The sequence below is a fragment of the Cucurbita pepo genome, chromosome 10 (assembly GCF_057944985.1).
Source record: "Cucurbita pepo subsp. pepo isolate OVF chromosome 10, ASM5794498v1, whole genome shotgun sequence".
In the NCBI taxonomy this organism is placed as follows: domain Eukaryota; kingdom Viridiplantae; phylum Streptophyta; class Magnoliopsida; order Cucurbitales; family Cucurbitaceae; genus Cucurbita; species Cucurbita pepo.
The window spans coordinates 18736234-18757082 of NC_141807.1; the positions used below are offsets into that span (position 1 = coordinate 18736234).

Below are 20849 nucleotides of genomic sequence, written 5' to 3' on the forward strand. Positions count from 1 at the left end.
CGCCCAATTGAATTAGTGATTCGAGCCACTCGAATAGAGTTTACAACTTATTTTTTTATATTTGGTTTAGGTTGTCGGGTTATTATTTTAAGATTATTTTCATAAAATTCTATTTATCTACGATAAAGTTTAAATATTTAACATTTATCATTCACAACTCACCATCACCAGAGTTACAAATATTAAATATTTTTAATATTTTCCGTTATTTATTTTGTATTCTAAAGTATTTTGTTTTCACCGAGCTAAAAAATGATGTCGGCGCCTCTAATAAACCAGAGACACCCGTCAATTTTGGACCCAATTCGAAATTTTCCTTGAGAGGTATTAGGAAGGAATTATAATGTAATAATATTGATCTAAGAAAAGGTTCTCTATTGGTTCAAACATTGTACCGTGAGATAGGGATAGAGACTACAGGAACCAAATTATCAATAGGCTCTCTAAGCACAGTGAAAATTCGTCCAAGAGTCGTACCGCCCACTCAGATACAGAAGAAACACACTGTACCCGTGAGATAGGGATACAGACTACAGGACCCAAATTATCAATAAGCTCTCTAAGCACATTGAAAATTCGTCCAAGAGTCGTACCGCCCACTCAGATACAGAAGAAAAGGTTCTCTATTGATTCAAACACTGTACCCGTGAGATAAGGATAGATACTACCGGACCAAAATTATCAATAGGCTCTCTTAGCACATTGAAAATTCGTTTAAGAGTCGCTCCGCCCACTTAGAGGAGCTCTCGACTATGACTAGGAATGGTCCGTGGATTATGAAGTAGCCTACTAAACATCTTTTCATGAAATTGTAATCCCACAATCGTAGTATAAATCTTGTTGAATCTATACATGTTCTGAATCATCAATACATCATGTAGCATTTACATTTCATGCATAGCGATATCATTTATTATTCTTCATAGGGTATACATGGATCCTTTGTTTTTACTTGAAAATGCCAAACGTTAGATAAATATTTAAAAATACTCTATAAATAATTCTACGGTTGGATGCAATCACATTCAACGTACATAATGATTGGTAGGACGTAATTTTCATGACTGTTTCTTGGGCTTTACTTTTATTTTCGAACAGGGTTAAATGTATAACACTTATCTTCCTGGTTCATACACGCATGAACCGACTATGCAAACTTATTAATGTACCCTTGGGCCTGACTAGGGGTTGGTGTTCTCACACTATCGAAAACCAACGAAAAAAAAACGAATGCAAATAATAATGTGGTGTACGCGTTCATACTTAACATACAAAAGAAGTAATCTATGCTCGTGCGACATACAACATGCATGAGGTCTCGCATTAAAAATCATGGTTCAATAAAATGATCACATAATATTTTCATACTTATTATGACATAAATTCCTTACGAGACATGTACATATTCATTATATTTCGTTCATCCTTATCATACATGGTATATCATAACATGAACGGCAAATATGAAGTACATGTTTCACAACATTCACTAGAACACCATAACATAAATAATAACACGTAAATAGGGCCACAAGTTACGTGTTAGTTATGTAACAATCAATTCATCGAACCTATCTGGTAGGCGTTCTAATAGTACTTGATGCTCCTCAATTCATCCTAACTAATTGTTCTTAGTTTCAGCTCAACTAGAATCATCAAATCTATCGCGTAGGCATTCTAATAGTCAGCTCACTTACCATTTTCAGTCTCAACTTGATGCTCCTAAAATCACCCAGTTGATCGTTCTTAGTTTCAGCTCAACCAGAATTCATCGAACCTATTGCATAGACGTTCTAATAGTAAGCCCACTTACCGTTTTTCAGTCTCAACTTGATGCTCTTAAATTCATCCTACTTGATCGTTCTTAGTTTCAGCTCAACAAAAATTCAGGTTCACCTATGATATTTTATTCACTGAAAACCGAGCCCAAAGTCTATATAGAGCCAACATAACTTAACTATCCTAAAATCGATCATAAACCAATTTTAAATACTATTGAGAAACACCGATAATATCATTCTCTGGCCTTAATTATGTCTGAAACGATTTTGGAACGGTCCAAAACGGTCAAAGTGAGCCAATAAAGCCAACCTAAGCTAAGCTAAACTAGCACTAAGCTCTAACACTAACACGAACCATTGGATTAAAAGTTTGGGAACATGGTTAGAATTTGTTTAATATTGAGCGGCTAAATGGACATATTTCTAGAAGTATGCGACTAAATTTGTAAATTCAACTGTTCTTATAAACGGGAGCAAATTGTGATTGAAATTTTGATTCAACTTAGAAATTTGGTTGAGAGTTGAAGCAACATGGAATCACTGAAACTTCAATGCAGCATCTAAAGTTCATATTCCCAAGAACATTCAAGAATCTTCAATTCTTGAATTTCCTGAAGCTGAGCGGTTGCAGAAATGGCGTGGGATCTGATCTTTTGGTTCATCTCTTTCTGTATCAACGTCGCCCTCCTCGTCCTCAACTTTTACCAGGTGCGTCTTTTTTAATTTCATGAACCCTAGTTTCGGAATCACTAATAGGTTAAGTTGCTGATTGCTTTCCGAGGAAGTCTAAATGCGTCTGCTGAAACGTAGCCCGATTCTTCTTGTTGTTGTTGTGCAATCCTGTGGTAGCTTATTCAGTAAGGAGTCGAGGGTTGATGCTTATCTGAGATTCGTTTTGCTGCGACAGAGCATTTCGACCTCAATTTCTCGACCTGAAATAGAGTTATAACTTCGTACCATTTCACCGTTTTCTCTTGCTTTCTTAACCAATCAGTAGAATAGTCAACTTTACGGTGATGAATCTTGGTCCTTTCCTTTTGCATCCGAGTTTACAATGTAATTTTACGTTGTTAAGTGTTCTTGTAGTCTTTAGAGACGTGGCTGTATGTATATCTTGTGGGGATGAACGATGATAAATGTATTTCAACTAGAAAACTGATTTATATTATTATAGTTGATACCTTGTTTCTTGTTCTTCAATTACTGGTTCTTGATGTGGATAGAAATAAAATTGGTCCCAATGTTCCTGTATATCTTGTGGGGATGAACGATAGTAAATGAATTTCAACTAGAAAACTGACTTCTATTAGTATAGTTCATACCTTGTTTCTTGTTCTTCAATTACTGGTTCTTGATGTGGATAGAAATAAAATTGGTCCCAATGTTCATGTACAATGGTCATCAGTTGATTGTGGGCTATGCTCCCATTTCATTTACTACGTTCATGTACAATGGCAGGAGGAGGGAAGTGACTGCTCTTATTTTCGAATGAACTATGATAATTTCTTCTCTTTATTGCTTTATATGATTTTATGGGCTTGATGACTATTAAGCGTTTCCATTTATAGATCAATATCACTAGCCATTGCAAAGAGTAGTATTAATTCTCTAGGGATATTTGTACATCCTGTTGGAAGCGTCTAATGGTTGTGATTGGTCTTTTTGTAGCTTTTGGTATTAACAGATTTGGAGGCAGATTATTTGAACATCTATGATTCATCATCTCGCATTAATAAACTTGTCATTCCAGAATTCGTAGTACAAGGAGTATTTTGCTCTCTTTTCCTCTTCACTGGCCATTGGTTCATGTTTCTTATAACCGTCCCTGTTAGCTGCTACCACATAAATTTGTAAGTATTTCTTGACATTAATATGAGGCATGATTTATTTTTCCTTTTGCTTTGTGTAATGTATGACATATAATGCTGGTGTTTCTTTGTTATTTATGATACCCCTTTATTGTCTAAAGTGTTATGGATGCCAATATGAATATAACTCAATGAGTTAAGACATTATACTCTCGATCAAGAGGTCAGAGGTTTGAATCCCCCCACCCTCATGTTTTTGTACTCTCTAAGGTGTTATAGATGAGGCTTATGATGTTCTTTACTTGTAAAGTGGATCAAGCTTGCACTCATATTTATATACTTTTTTCTTTTGTTATGGAAAAAAGATTATATATGAGTTTCTTACTCTGTTAATATGTTTTATTTTTATTATTAAGCACAGTATTCTTAGAGATGCAAACATGTGAAAACTAGTTGGAAGGCTTAAGAACATCGAATATTTTCTCTCTGAAGTTGAGATGGTCGTTTCTAGAATGAGTGAACTGTAGATACCTATAATTGTCAAATTAACTTTTGGTAATAGTTCTCCCTCTGTATGAGGGATTAGATATGTTTTCCGTCATTGGGTGCATTTCAGCATGTTCTGATGCTTTTGGGGAGTATTAGAGCCAGGAGGAGCTTATAATTTTAGATAATCAATGATTAATGTTTTTGGTGGCACAATGAGCTCATAAGCTGAGATTTACGGTTTATAATTTCGATATCCCACCTCGGTTGGGGAGGAGAACAAAAAATTCTTTATAAGGCTGTGAAAACCTCTCCCTAGTAGACGCGTTTTAAAAACCTTGAGGGAAAACCCGAAAAGGAAAGCTCAAAGAGGACAATATATGCTAGCGGTGGGCTAAGGCTGTTACAAATGGTATTAGAGCCAAACACCGAGTGATGTGTCAGCAAGGAGGTTGAGCCTCGAAGGGGGTGGACATGAGGTTGTGTGCCAGCAAGGTCGCTAGACCCGTAAGGGGGGTGGATTGAGGGGTCCCACATCGATTGGAGAAGGGAACGAGTGCTAGCGAGGACGTTGGGCTCCAAACGGGGTGGGGGGGGGGGGTGGATTGTGAGATCCCGGTTGGGGAGGAGAACGAAACATTCTTTATAAGGGTGTGGAAACCTCTCCCTAGTAGACACGTTTTAAAAACTGAGGGAAAGCTCGAAAGGGAAAGCCCAAAGAGGACAATATCTGCTAGCGGTGAGCTTGGGCAGTTGACTCCTACTGACATGGTTTTTAAATTGATTTTCATCGTCTCCCTTTATTGGGCTGCTTCCATGTTTTTCAATATGTAAATGACTTTTGTGGAATATTCTCTATTGTAGTGTTCTCTCTGTACTTACCTACATTCTTTTCTGAAGTTATTCATTTAGTTTTAATCTTGTATTTTGTTTTGAACTAACTTATAAAGTTGAGTATCTTGCGACTTGGGTGGTATAGCCACCTCTGTGGCAGTAAGCGTGAATCAAAGATTTATGAGAGAAATGTTCTGACTCAAGCTACTAAAATCTAGAATCGATTAGGCTAAACGATATCCAACTTGGTTGAAATGGATAACCATTCGTCCACATCTTTGCAATGGTACTACCTTTTGAAACTGAGCATTCACTCACCTTGATCATAATGAGTTGATGATTGCATATTGAACGGGTCTTATTGACTAAAGCACTGAAAGTAAACATTTTTTTTTTTTTGCATATATTACTTTTTCATCAATATAAAATGAAGCTAGGATTTTTGCTATTCTTAAAAGATAAAGGTATAGAAAAGAACGTTGATGCTGGCCAAGACTAAGTACCAATGTATAACTAAACTAGGCTTAGATAGAATAGTGGTTTACAACTATGATGTTTGACGGAAATAAAAGAGAGATGAGTAGATCTATAGAAAATAGAAGATCAACTAAGTATTGCACTCTTGGAGATTGTGAACCATACAATGGAAAATTTTGTTGCACCACACTGATGTACGAAGAATATAAATAAATACAGATGGTTTAACAGTTAAATGATAACCTATGTAATTTCATTCTGATTAAGGGAGTAGCGCATGCTTGTTTTTGGATACTTTTGTTGTAATTACTATCAACTACCAAAAGGACTCTATATTCGAGATTCTTGATAAACCAATTATCCTGGTGCCTATTGTTGCTTTGTTCTTTTTTTTCTGAACATTCTTATTCCATGTAGCTATTCCAGTAATATACTGAAATTTAATTCCATTAGATATGTTCTCCGTCGACTGCATTACACCACTTATTGTTTGAATCTTAGATGCTTTAAATAAGTATAATTGATTTTCAGTGATGGCTTGAAAATAATGCCTTCTTAAAGAACAAAACTAGAGTTTTCAAATGTATGATATCCTATTGTTTGAGGATCCTGCAAATATGTTTTTAATAGATTCTCAGTGATAGATAGACGTCTACTGCTGGTATTTTTTAGAAATAAAACTAAAATTTTCTAGATGAAAGTTTCTATTCCACTAGTTGGACTGAGAATTTTCAAGCATTTCCCTGTTTTTGTGTGTATATGATGTATATTATCCGGTTACAATGTCCCAGGTTCTTGAAGAAGGAGCATCTTATTGATGTTACTGAGGTGTTTAGAACTCTTAAGCGTGAGAAGTATTTTCGTTTGGCCAAGCTTATCTTCTACTTGCTTTTGTTCCTCGTAGTTATCTTCAGGTAAGTCTGCAATTTCATTGTTTCTTTCTTAACTATTTAGAAAGTGATATCCTTTCTGATTGGAGTTTCCTTGTTTTCTGTATAGAATAATAATGGTTGCCGGAATGAAATCTGTTTTTGACTCTGCACCTGATGATATAGACATTCGCTCCACTGTCCTCGAATTCTAGAGTATTTATTTCACCATTTAGCTTGAAGTTGAATCCATCATCTGTTTCAAAATTCGTATATGATTACATGAGAAATTATCTACTCTTTTATTCATTGCAAAGTTCTTAAAAGATAATACTGTTGCACTGATTTTGACACTGTTATGTTGCCTTGGCGCCAGTATGTTGTTAATAACGCATGACTCCAGGATCTTGAACTTTGTTCTGTTAGCAAATCTTGCTTCTTTCTAGCTTTTGCTGGTCCTGTATGTGCGCTATAAATTAAGTTAGAATGTTCAATAGCTCTTCATACATTAAAGATTTAGCTTTCTGTAGTTTTATGGATGACTTCCATGCTTTTGACATCCTGGTACATGTGCACTCGCATACACACAATTCTCCGTTATGTATCGTGGATTCATTTCGGATTCATTTCGTCTTAACGATAAAGATAAAGCACGAACATGGACATTATTCATTCCGAATTTCACCTGTCATACTAGCATTCTTACATGTATTAAATTAACATGAATTGCAGGCTTACTTTGTCTGCTTTCAACTCTTTATCTGATGAAGACGATGTCCTACATTTATTTTGATCGCCACTCTTATCCGAAGTTTGTGTATTACGGGTTCTAAAGCGTGTCTAGTCAATATTTGTATGGGAGTTACACGAAGGAAACGAATTTGGACTTGGCAACTTCAAACACACTCAAACAGGTTTTTCCTCCCATTCCCATCCTTTGGCTTGGTAGGCTCCATTAGCAATGTCATTGGGTCAATACCTGTAGCAGAGGATAGAAGTTCATATGTTTTCCAATTAAAAATGATGTTATTGTAGAATGAATTTTAGCCTTGTAGGCAGTTATGATTGTCAATTTTAGCATTTTTCTTCCTTTTGCGATTACATGGATTATACTGATTTGCACGTATCTAGTAGCTTCAGGGATCTTCAGGATTAGGGTCTCATATTTGCACAGTTTTGGAATATCAACTAGTTTCAATTTGTAGTATTCTTGTAAGGATTGAAAGAAATTTTATCATTCTATGTCAACAAAACAAATATATTAAGTGTTGATGCCTACAAATGATAAGTTTCAAATCTATATGGTCAAATATTATTTTGCCGTGCCATATTAGAGGAATATTGTTGTCAACATAAACTATAGACATATATTTTCGATCAATATTAGAGGGATATTGTTGTCAACATAAACTATAGACATATATTTTTTATCAAGAGATCAGTTGTTTAAATCTTTCTATTTTCATTTTTATATGTTATCCTTAAATTTCTATGAAAATAGTTCTTTCAATTTTGTAACAACTTTGACTTTGAACTTTAAATAAGTAACATATGTTAAAAACTTTTGATTATGTCTATTTATATTGTTTAGTGATTTAGCTTTTATAGTTTATAAATAAATTTGGTTCTTGATGTATATTGATCTATGTACGTTAGAAACTTAATACATCGTAATAATATTCTTCACAATAGAGATTAAATCATTACAAATTGTAAAATCTAGACTAAAATATTACTTATTAAAGTTCTTGGACTAAATGGTTACAAATTTTATTTTCATAAAAGTTTAGATTGAAAAAGAAAAAAACTCCTGATGTGGAATCTTTTGATTGGCGTAAATTTTGACAAAAAAAAAAAAAAAAATGTATATGAGAGGTTTACTCCATACTTGTGGAGAAGCATTTGTTGGGTTTTTATAGTGTGTTTTCTTCAACCCTCTAATGAAAGTCTAAATTTAGAAACATTTGATAATAACTCGATTATAGTTAACCAAATCAAACTTCAAACCGTACCATACCTAACTGATCGACGATCATGAAGGTATAGAGTAAAATGATGTGAAATTCACAAGAAAAAAATATATGTATACACTATTACAAGTAGAAAGTAATGAATAAATTATCGATTCGAGAGACTATGTCTATGCCCCTTGGACTAATCTAATGTTGAAACGCAAATCCACACTGATTTCTAGAACTATCTTGAAGGCACTTGCAACTCGGAATCTCAAAGACTATTTACTCACCTATCTCCCAATTTTTTTATGGGTCATACTAACAAAAAGGATACAAAGATCCACCACAGGAGATCCTACATGGATTGGATTGGATAAGGGAACAAAACATTTCTTATAAGGGTGTGGAAACATCTTCCTAACATACGTTTTTTAAAAACCATGAGGCTAACAGTAATACGTAACGGGCCAAAACAAACAATATCTATTAGCAGTGAACTTGAGTTGTTACACACTAACTTAATCGTGTTTCGGGAACTTATGGTTGACCGTAACAGCTGCATTACCTCAGACAAGACTCAGCAACATCAATAGTTATTACTCTGAAATGGACGAGTTTCCCCTGGTTGTGTTTTGTAAAATTATTTTGCAGAGAAAACTCTGAATGGATGAAGGGGGAAGACTCTTTGGACATAAAGATTACAACTATAATTACAACTATAATTAAAACCGTAATGGTCCAAGACCACCACTAGCAGATATTGTCTTCTTTGAGTTTTTCCTTCTAGGTTTCCCCTCAAGGTTTTAAAACGTGTCTACTAGAGAGAGGTTTCCACTCTTATAACGAATGTTTCATTTTTCTCTCCAACCGACATGGGATCTCACGAAAACTAGGATCCAACCTTCAACTGCATTAAAACAATATTTAAAACTAGAAAACTTGCAACTCGAAAGCACAAAAAGCCCGGGAAAATAACACAGAAAACCTCCACACCTACAACCCACAAGTTCTCTCAAAATCTAACAAAGTCCGTGAAACTTACCCAGCAGGAGATCAGTAATCAAATAGATATAACAATTGGGCAATGGAAAACCCCGAGCTACACGGTAAAAATAAGAAACACGCACTTTTATCAGCCACGAGGATAAGAAACACGCACTTTTATCAGCCACGAGGATTAGAGCTGTATTTACTCGTCAAAACCTTGCACCATCTTGAACTTCTGAGTTATTCTAGAAAGACTGGATTGAAACCTAGAATTAAGCAGATGTCAGAGCTCAAAGCTCCTGTTCCATTTGTTTGGTATGCAAGATTGAGAACTCAAAAAGAAAGGAAGGGCTCACCTACAAAAGTAGATGTATTATTAGTAGTATGATTAGGACTATAAAATCAAGGGAAGGGTGTCTCAAGAAGCTTTTCTCCTTATCTACCCCAAAATATGGTTTCCATATCTATACCACTCTCCAAAGGAAGTCCATAACAAATGTGTAATCCTGACATACACATTCCAAGGACCATAATGTATCAATATCAATCTTATGACCAAGTGTGAATCCACATCAGCAATTATTTGATCTGCAATCCACATAAGCTTAGAGTGATCGAATTGAAACGACACACCCCTCCCCCCAGGAAATATCCAGAGTGACCGACCGTTACTTACTACGAAAACAGTACTCTTACCTGTCTACTCAACTATACCCAATTTTAGAGGGAACAGCATTCAATTCAGGCCAAATTATTACATACAGACATACATTGGAATAGAGGAAAAGGGGAAGCAGCTCACTTCACACCAACCCAATCTCTACGGGTGAAAAAAAGGTATTGACAATAGAAGAAGAAGAAGAAAACGAAAGAAAAAGAGGAAGGTAATAGAATCGAAGGTTCAAGAGAAGTTAAGTTGGATGGATCTCCCGCTCTCTCCAAATTCTTCTTTTCTGACTCTCATCTGCTTTTTCAGTTCAATAAGGTAATATCGTATAAGGGGAAGGATTGATTCTTATGAACCGAACTCAAACTACTAGAGAAAGCTATTCTATTGATGGGATCTGGTATCATAGGCAACATGCAAAACAGTAGATTACAAAAGGGAAAAAAATAATATGGAACAATAACTCATGTACACTTTATTCATTGTATAAAGGAAATAGCAACAAATATCAGATAAACTACTAAATGAAAAGGAAGATAACATAAGCAACGCAGTTAACAATAAGCATAACTTAAAACCTAAAAATATCAGCTCTATTGTTTAAATAAGAACCAACTTTACTGACTAATGTAACATACACAATAAGGCTTGAAGTTGGAAAACGATCTTCAGTTGACAATAGTCATGAACATAGATGACTAAAAACTGTTTGGATAAAGAAGATCAAGAGCAAGAAACCAAAATAATGTGATCCCACAGATCATATCTCTCCTATTCCTTTAAATCCAAACGTCACAAAGAACACTCAATTCAATAGAAGCAATGAGTTCATTATTTGTCCAACCTCAACAAACATCATCGATTACCTTTAACATGATACCGAGGAAACGAAATACTTTGTAGCTTCACAGTAGAGATCATATCAATGTGAATTTGAACAACAGATGATACTTAACAGAGCAATCGGATTACATATTTACTCACCAAAATCAAGATGGATTAAGTAACACATTGTCAGGAGACATCCAGCAGAACTAAATTATTAGAGAATCCGTAAGCATAACTCATATTGGCAACTGAATTGAAACATAGCAGGAAGTTAAATTTATCAAGTACTTGACATATACAACGTCAAATGTGTGCAAAGCTAACGATTATAAATGATGCTGTTATTGAAGCTCCAAAAGAGCCAATAAAAACATGTAGGGAAACTTATTGAACTACAGAATATATCGACAGTATCTCATAAATCCCACCATACATCCGAAACCCCATTTCAAGGCTGAGTTGAAATCAGACAACCCAGTTCCGAAACGTGCACTATGACCACGAAATTCAATCAGATTCAGATGATACAGAGCCAGAGATACCTAGGTTCTCCATCTCGAGGCGCTCGAGGGCCTTCTGGTGAGCCCAAGTCTCAATTGTGAGATCAGGCTTGGCGTTGAGGCCAACGCCAAGAATCACAATAGTAAGAAAACTAGTAACATAACAAGGAAGCTCCCAATCCTCCCATTTACGGGACTGACCTGGTGGAGGCGGCGTCCGATTGAAAAGATAGCCCTTCGGCCGATCCTCGTGGCCAGGACTGGTCCAACGACTCTGACCGGCGGCGGCTCCACCGCGGGTCCGGAGAGAAGAGAGAAGGCGGTGCCGGAGCATATTTGAGGGCTTTTTGAGTTGGATCTTTCGATTTCAGCGACTCTGCGAGTGATCCAGGAAGACTGAGACCTTGTGGTCAAAGGACAAGCTGAACGTCGTCGTTTTGAGAAGCTCAAACACATTCAATTACTTTAGTCGCTCTAACTTTAATACATAGGATTTTCTTTTTAGTTATGATGAAGTATTTTATTAATTATTTCTACAATATATTATTTTAAAAAAAATTAGTCAAATTAAAAAAAAAAAAAAAATCAATTCCCAAGAACATAGTTTTAAAACCGTAATTTGTAAAAATTAAGCGTTTGAATATAACTTTCGAGGCGGCTACCGAGTAATTAGTAACTTTGGCGAAGGCCAAAGTCATGATAGGGCAGTAGATCGCATTGAATTTCGTTAGTAGTTGGTGTTTTGCATTTTATATAAGGTTCAAAAACTATGTTATCTATATTTTCTTATTTTTAGTTGAATATGTAAGTCCACAACTTTATTTTAAGAGTATTTATTATGAATTTTCGCGTGTATGATTTAAAGCATGTGTGTAGTAGTAACATCACTAATTAGGGTAAGAAAATTAGGGGTGCTACAATAGCTCTCTAGGCTATTAGCAATTTAACGATGCCAGAAAATCTCTACTACAATTTTCACTTCGATTTCGATCATTGTCGAGCTAGGTCTAGGCTGTTTAGAATAGTTTATCAAGGTGACTAGTCACCCAACCTTATGGAAGTGCCAAGGTTGTAAACTCGTCCTAAGAGAGGGCATGAAACTGCACCGATTGACTCAATAGCTGACCAACACCTGCATGAGGGCCACAATCCCAAATTAGGGTGACTTTATGGTCATGTGGAAAGGTTTGCAAGCTAGCTTGCAAGCTAGCCTTCCCTGGATGACATATAGACTAGTAATCACCCATTAGAATTTTATGAGGTACCGCCTCAACTCAGGACTCCGGTATTTATTGCATAAGCAAGAAAACTACCTAAATCAAAGAATAGAAAGGTTTGAAAACTAATACAGACCCTAGGGGTAAGATTGAGAACAAAACCACTTAGAACTTCGACGCCTTCCTAGAAGCTCAGATAGTTGTAGAACTCGGCCCAAACTTCCTAAAGTCTAGAGTAAAACCCATGGTAACTACTAGAATAAGGATGGGATGACAACGTGTAGGTTGCTTATTGAGTATATTTTTATACTCAACATTTTCTCTTCTTTTTTTAGGTGTTCACCGGCTGCTGGTGAAAGTGGAGGAGCATTCGACAGATGCGCGATCATAGAGGGGGTTGTTCCGGAGTTTCAATTCATCTATCTTATAATTGTATTTCGTTTTGTATTTAATTGTATTCTTCCGTCTCTATGCCTTGGTTGTACGTTTGCTCTTTTTTATTTATTTATTGTTCTATGATATATGAAGAGGTTGTGTCTTAATCTAGGATGCTGGTCATTCATTGCGTAGGCAAAACTCTACTCATGCAAAGTTCCTAATGCTCACATGAAATCTAATACATGGACTATGGTAAAATGGAGAGAATTGAACTTGAAATTGATGTCATGAGTTCACATAGGTTGACTTCGATACAAAGGACAAAATCAAACTTTCATTAAGTATAAATTAGTGACATCAGCCTCAACTAATCAAGTAAGTGATCTTACTATAGGATAGACTAGAAATTGTATGATTTACAATTTATGATGTATGAGATTATGATGATCTATGAGCTGTATTGTATGATGTCTTATACTAGTCTATGATGATGTATGAGTTATGATACATGGTGGTCTATTGTAAAAGTCTAACACATGGACTACCGTAAGACCATAGTTGTGTTTTTCAGAGAAGAGAATGTTTTAAATGTTTTCGACATTTATGCTATAGATGATGTTTTTTTTTTAAGAGTTATATTTTCCGCATAAGAGATGAGCATCAGACGTTAGTAGCGACTCTGAATATGTAGAAATTTAGGCTCATTACACATAACCTTATCGTATTGTTTTATCAATCTATCATAACCATAACATTTTTCTATACATAACATTATTGTATCGTTTTATCAATCTATCGTAATCATATACATATCTATCATAATCATATACATATTATATCATATCGATTTATAAACAATTCACACATATCAAATATATGACACGTGCATAATCGCGGGGCATGTGTCAACACAAATCATAAAATTATAACTATACCGATAGTAAGACCACTTATTTGGTTGACCTTAACCAGCGTTCTATCCTATTTTTGAGATTGGCTTGACTTGTGACTCGAAATTCATAGCAACCTACACGGAGGTATTCTACCATATAAGAACTTACATCTAATTCTTGAAGAAAGTATAGAATGGAAGGGAAGAATGGAGTGAGCATGGTCAGATTCATTCCTAAACAATTCACACATATCAAATATATGACACATGCAGAACCACGGGGCACGTGTCAACACAAATCATTAAATTATAACCATGTCGATAGTAAGATCACTTACTTGGTTGGCCTTAACCGGCGTTCTATCCTATTTTTGAGATTAGCTTGACTTGTGACTCGAAGCTCGTAGCAACCTACACGGAGGTATTCTACCATATTAAGAACTTACGTCTAATTCTTGAAGAAAAGTATAGAATGGAAGAGGAGAACAAACAAAACCTTGTAGTGGAGTGGGGCGAATCGTTGAATAACCCACTCTCAAATCAAGTCGAGAGCTAATTTTCACACCCTTATGCAGAATGCTTAGTTCCTCTCTCCAACCAATGTGGGATCTCACAATCCACTCCCATTCGGGGCCAGCGTCCTCGCTGGCACTCGTTCCTCTCTCCAATCGATTTGGGATCACACAATCAGTCCCTTTGGGACCCAACATCCTCGCTGGCCACACCTCTCGATGTCTGACTCTAATACTATTTGTAACAGCCCAAACCCACCGCTAGCAGATATTGTCCTCTTTGGGTTTTTCCTTTCGGGGTTTCCCTAAAAGTTTTAAAACACGTTTACTAGGTAGAGGTTTCCACACCCTTATAGAGAATGTTTCGTTCCCTTCTCTAACCATGTGGATCTCACAATCCATCTCCTTCGAGGCTAGCGTCATCACTGTCACTCATTCATCTCTCCAATTGACGTGAGATCTCACAATTTCTTTGGTATCATTTACAACTTTACTTAAGATAATAAGAATACATATGACACAAAGTAGTATTCCAATATGACTAAACGCTACTACTAGCTGATATCGCTAAAGATGTTTGAATAGATTTAAAATATTATTCGTAGGGTAACGTGGAATGCATGTATTATACAACCAACAAAATATTTGTATATTTTTATTCTTGTTGTTCCCTACATAATTCAAAATTTTAAATTGATAATCTAGAATATATATTTAATTTGTTTCGACGTATTCCTAAATTCTTTCGGTCACACGTGAAAAATATTAATTTGACTTAAAGAATGAACTACTAACAACTATATTCTATGGAACAGAGCTTTATAATCTTTTATGAATAACTTTTCATTTTATGCTAAACATTTTGAACGTAATAGTAACAATTGAATTAGGTTTGTGCTTAAACTTATCTTAAATAAAATTTTATAAAGATTAGGTAAAAGAAATTTAAGCATAAATTAAAATATTTATACTTTATCGGTTAAATAACATTTACCTGGTCGATCTTTACGCATTATTATAACTTAATAAAAATATCCATAAATTGTGTATCTAAAAAAATACCCTAAACGTTTAAAAGTTTCAGTAATATTTATAAAACTAAAAAAAAATAAATCTAAAATATCCCTAAAAAACATCCTTTTAATAGTATTTAAAAAATACTTTTGAATTTTAAAAACTTTGATTAATAGTCCAAAACTGTTCGTACCAATCAAGTTAGTATTTGGTATATCATCCAACACCTCCCCTCGAACAAAGTGCGCAATCGAGGCTCAACTCCTTTGGAGTCTTAGTCATTTTTTCAAGTTAGTATTTGGTATATCATCCAACACCTCCCCTCGAACAAAGTGCGCAATCGAGGCTCGACTCCTTTGGAGTCTTAGTCATTTTTTACTGCCTTCGAGGAGGCTTGGCTCCTTTTCTTTTGGAGTTCTTAGTTCGATATTTGAGGATTTACCAATCTATTGGCACGATTAAGTTTAGGGCATGACTCTGATACCATGTTAGACGAACACGACTCTCCACAATGGTATGGTATTGTCCACTTTGAGCATAAGCTCTCGTGGCTTTGCTTTGGGCTTCCCCAAAAGACCTCATAACAATGGAGTTAGTATTCCTCACTTATAAACCCATGATCATTCCCTAAATTAGCCGACGTGGGACTTCCATCATCCAACCGTGTTCATCCAACATGATATCAGACCCATATCCTACACTTAGACATGTTCTATATAGTAATCTATTTCTAAAAAAAGATAGGAAAAGATGGGAAGATTCCACGGTATCATGTTCTACTATTGAACTTTTTTAGTATCAAATTCCTTGACATCCATTTCGAGGGTTCAACACGACTCTATAAATATCGAACGACCATATTGGATCGAGCAAACAAAAGAGACGATGAGTATACCAGCAGTCCCCGCTAAAGAACAATGGGAGCCGATTTTGGATGCTGGAAGCGATCCATACTTTGAAGCAATGGGAAAGTTTGCATTCGACCATGCACCACACGGTCTTGGGGTACAAAGAAGGTTTAATGGTGTGGTAATCGTGGAGTATAAAGTGGTGGATGGAGTAGGAAAGAAATATCGACTTTGTTTGAAGTTGGTGGAGAATGTAGTGGCGCCACATTCTAAAAAATATGAAAGGCTTTATGTGGCTATTGTGCTACAAAAGGATGATCAATCTAGAGAACTCGTATCGTTTAACCTTGTCGACCTTTGGCCCGACGCGTAGTTCGATGACAGAAGCTAGCTTTACCTACTTTAGATGATGCACGTGTTGCATTATCAATATCTATGAAATATAATATGAGAATAAAATAAAGATTACCTATGTGTCTTCTGGTATTGTTCGTCATTTATTATTATTTTTTTTTAATTTCAAGGAAATTAAATACTTTTAAACGGGATAATTCATATCATACTTGTCATAAAAGTAATAATTAAGTAGGCTACGTTGAATAGCTACTCGTGTCGATTTAAATAAATCAATTGACATTACTAATGGTGTAACACCTAAGTTGTGACGAGTATTAAATATCTAATTTTTTCTTTTAAACTCAAACTTTTGAAATTGGTGTGAAATAAAAAAAACATAAGATAAATATAAAAGAAAATAGTGAAAAATTCAAAAAAGTTTGTAACGATTTTAGATTTCTACTAAAGTTCGAACAATTTGTTACTGTCATCATAACCTATGCTCTTATGCGGAATTCAATATTTAAAACTTTATTATAAAACAAACTCCCTTTACTAACCTAAGTCTTAAGAAAATGAAATACCACTATCTTATGCACATGTCAGTCATACAATTATAACAAAAGTAGTATACGACTGGAGTATTTTAAAAAATACTCATAAAGTGACCCCACTATTAAGGTCATGAATATTTAAAACTTTATTATAAAACAAACTCCCTTTACTAACCTAAGTCTTAAGAAAATGAAATACCACTATCCTATGCACATGTCAGTCATACAATGATAACAAAAGTAGTATACGACTTGAGTATTTTAAAAAATACTCATAAAGTGACCCCACTATTAAGGTTAGGGAATGCAAATACATGCAACTCATGATTAGGGATCTATCGTCAAAACCATCGTAAGGGTGGTCTCCTCTCCAGACAAAATTGGATGTGTAGTACTTCCCTACACACGACTCGCACATGCAAAAATGGATCCCCAGGGGGTTCGCACCCCCTTGGACCCATCATAGTCGAGCTAACTATTCGTTGTGACATCCTGAGGTTAGCAGACCCCTAAGTGTCATGCAAGGCATGATAATGAAGTGTACGCGTCTATACTTATCATCATATATGGGGAAGTAACCTGATGTATATGAACAACCGTTCAAGTTGGATCATAAAATGAAGTGAGTGACCTCCCTTCTAGGAGGCCAACCCCCTATTTGTAAGTTAAGCAATGTGGGGCAATTTTCCTTCCCCTCTTTTTTATTATTTCTAATTTTTGGGTTATTACATTATATACATCTAAAATGAACTTTTGTACTCGAAAGTGTCTTAATCTTGGGTTATTACAATTTTCCTCACCTCTTCCGCTCAATGATTTTGTAAAGACCATTTTCCTAGTATAAAAGATCTCTACTTTCCGGGCAAAAATTCAGATTGGTCTTTTCTCGTAACTTTGGCAATCGTCTACTTGTAAGGACTTGTATTCTACGACTTGAGTCAAGTCATCAAACTTAAGGACGAGACAAACAATCTCATGTTTCTTTCGTAAATATAAGGTAAGATGCTTACTTTCTTAGTTTCCTTAGTACTCTTTATACTATGGTTGAGGCCACCAATTTCCGTAACTTTCGAAAGCTCTTCTCACAGATTTTTTGTGAGTGCGAGTTGTGCTCGCATGAATTGACTGAGTCCAACACGAAATATTTTAACAAACCTACTACATTGTCAGAGCGAGGGAACTTATAACTTTATGTCTCTAAACAAGCCTATACCAACTACAAATTGTTCCTTGTTTAAAATGGTTTACTAAACCACATTTTATAACATTAAGTGTACAAGGGTGTAACGACCCTAAATTTCCACATATCTAGAGTCGCCACTAACATCTCATGCTCATCTTTATTAGCGGAAAAATTTAAACCTTCAGAACACGTTAGAACATTAGAAAACACCGCCGGACTTACGTGTTTCAAACATCATACTAAAGTTTAAAATAAGATAAAAACAATTACAAATTAAATAATTTAAGTAAATGAAATGCAATCACCCTATCCTAACAAAGTCTAGGAATTTTAAATATGCAACTATCCTATGCACGCGCCACAGTCTCTGATCACGATGCCATCGTCAACCGTACATGGGAGCCTTGCCTTTACCTGAAAAATGATATGGCACACGGCCTGAGTATTTTGAAGAAATACTCAGTAAGTGACCCCAATATAGGGGTCATGCTAATGCAAACGCATGCAATCATGAATTAGGGACCTATCTCTAATCATCTTAAGGGTGGCCTCCAGTCTCGGACAAATTGGATGTGTAGTACTTCCCTACACACGACTCACACGTTCGAGTGTGAATCCCCAGGGCGCTCGCACACCCCCTGGACCCTCTGGTCAAGCTAATCTATAGCGATGTCCAGAGGTCAGCGGAACCCCATAGTATCATGCACCTCATGAACACCCTCATCTGTGTGCATCCGCACCTGTGTGCGTCCGCGCTCATCATAGGGTACGCATCTGCACTCATCATCTCTAGGGGAAGTAGCCCTATGCTTATGCACATACAATATGCATGAGGTCCCTCTAAGTCCAATTATACATCTCTTCTTAACACAACCCTCTAGTCTCATCTCTTGGTTACACTATGTAACACGTGCTTGTGGATATTTACATTAATATCATTTTCATACTCTTAGGGTTGTGTCCTATGTCGATCTAACGACATGATGCAATACGGCAAACAACATCATAAGGCATGTTCAACATGAAAAACATCTTCATGTTAATAACATCGTCATGCATACATCATACTCATCATAGAAGCGATTAAGTGCATCAAATATAACATGTACGTCATGCATCAAATATAACATGTACGTCATGCATCAAATATAACATGTATGTCATGTATCAAAACATAAATAGCGTACATTTAATAGACATCAAAACACAACGTCATACTCACACATCATCATAATTCAAACAATCTTTAGCCTATTCTATAGTAAGACCACTTACTTGGTTGGCCTTAGCCGAAGTATTCCCTAATTGGCTAAACGTAAGCTCCCGTTCCATGAGAGCTGCTTTTTACGTTGCGGGGATTTGTTTCCTATCACACCGTTTGCCATCTTTCGTTAGTATTTCACAATTAATTTACTAGTAATTCAATAAATGTGAAATATGGCTCTAAAACGGCCTCGGATACCTTAATCAGGGCCGAAAACAAATCCGGGAGGCTCGAAATAGTGGAAACCGGGTTGAAAATAGGTGAGTCGAGCCGAACAGCCGCTGGGAGCCGCCGTTGCGTCACCGGAGGGAGCCTGAGCCGAGCCGAGGGACCGTCTGTGCCGCTGTGTGACACGTGGTAGCAGCAAAACGAGCCACGTCGTGCGGTAGCATCGGGTCGAGGCCTGGGTCACAGTCCGGTTCGGGTCACGGGCTGCAGAAGGCTACTGGGCCAGATTAATGTTCAGCCTCGGCCTACTGGGTTGGGCCGCAATTGTTTGGGTTGCAGGGCGGTTCGATTGGACCGTGGGTGTGGTCTTAGGTTGGTTCAGCTGAACCGTAACTTCTGGGCTGGTTTGAGGTTTTGGCCGCTGTAGTTGGGCTGGGCCGAAGGCAGAGACCGAGGGAAAGAATTGGGCTGGCTCTCTCGGGTTTTGGGTTCGGGTTGACTAGGATCCGTGGATCTCGTCTTCCTTACCCGACTTCGGCCGATTTTTTGGCACGTCTTCTCTCTCCCTCCCGCAGTGTTTCCGTTGTCGATTTCGGTCCTCTTTCTTCCTTTTCCTCTTTGTTTGTCGTCCTTCTTTTCTTCCTCGAAGTTTTACGGCCTAAAAGTTCCTAAAACCCTAGATCTAAGAACGTTTAGGAAAATCCAATTTTTTTACCTCGGTTACCGACAACGACGCTTACAAAAAGGCACAAAACGTACCTTGAGTTATTGTGCTTTCATTAGGGATCCTTCTCGTGGTGGTAACTGATCGTTTGTTGTCAATTTTCGGTTGGTTTGGGACTCGTCGGAGAAATTGGAAACTCGCTGGCGTTTATCCAAAATCTCTCTCTCTCATATTTTCTTTCTTTTCTCTGTTTGCCGGTATTCTGATAGGTTCTGGGAGTCGTGGGCTGAAGGCTGAGCGAGGTGTGGCTGTCGTTTCGGGTGGGATTCGCGAAACTCGGCGGTCGCCGGAAAACTCGCGAGTTTTCTGGTGACTGAGTTTATTTATTTATTTATTTATTTATTTTCGAGTCGTTACAAAGGGGATATTTTTGTTAAACGAAGACTCGTAATCTGAGAGCTTGTTTTCACGCTCACTTTATAGGGATATCAAGTTGGCTTAAAGGTTCATCTTGTTGTCCTTTTTCTCTATGATTAGCCTCCTATCATTGATATGAGCACTATTATAAAACAGGCCCGGAAACTTCTTTGAATATCTAACTCATGGGAATTACTTAAGCTATGGGGT

General features: G+C 36.5%; 2 protein-coding genes across 3 annotated transcripts; one reads left to right on the forward strand and one right to left on the reverse strand.

Annotated features, from left to right (window-relative positions):
• Window positions 1-2193: 2193 nt before the first annotated feature.
• LOC111803435 (protein cornichon homolog 1) lies at window positions 2194-7551 on the forward strand. Of its 2 annotated transcripts, XM_023687837.2 has the most exons (5): window positions 2194-2489; window positions 3450-3631; window positions 6178-6300; window positions 6386-6471; window positions 6988-7551. In XM_023687837.2, the coding sequence occupies exons 1-4, from the start codon at window positions 2415-2417 to the stop codon at window positions 6468-6470; spliced, it is 465 nt and encodes a 154-aa protein (XP_023543605.1). In that variant the 5' UTR covers window positions 2194-2414; the 3' UTR covers window position 6471; window positions 6988-7551. The 2 variants fall into 2 exon arrangements, with proteins under 2 accessions (XP_023543605.1, XP_023543606.1); XM_023687838.2 differs by lacking the exon at window positions 6386-6471 and having other exon boundaries at window positions 2197-2489.
• A 3367-nt stretch (window positions 7552-10918) lies between these two features.
• LOC111803776 (uncharacterized) lies at window positions 10919-11597 on the reverse strand. Its single transcript, XM_023688314.2, has one exon. It carries the CDS (start codon window positions 11524-11526, stop codon window positions 11200-11202), a length of 327 nt encoding a protein of 108 aa, XP_023544082.1. The 5' UTR covers window positions 11527-11597; the 3' UTR covers window positions 10919-11199.
• Between the last annotated feature and the right edge of the window lie 9252 nt (window positions 11598-20849).

Bases quoted from the DNA above. Each gene is read 5' to 3' on its own strand.
- LOC111803435 (XM_023687837.2), top strand. From the start codon at position 2,415: ATGGCGTGGGATCTGATCTTTTGGTTCATCTCTTTCTGTATCAACGTC. The intron at 2,490-3,449 runs GTGCGTCTTTTT...GTCTTTTTGTAG, and splicing joins TCGTCCTCAACTTTTACCAG to CTTTTGGTATTAACAGATTT. The intron at 6,301-6,385 runs GTAAGTCTGCAA...TTTTCTGTATAG, and splicing joins TTCCTCGTAGTTATCTTCAG to AATAATAATGGTTGCCGGAA.
- LOC111803776 (XM_023688314.2), bottom strand. From the start codon at position 11,526: ATGCTCCGGCACCGCCTTCTCTCTTCTCTCCGGACCCGCGGTGGAGCC.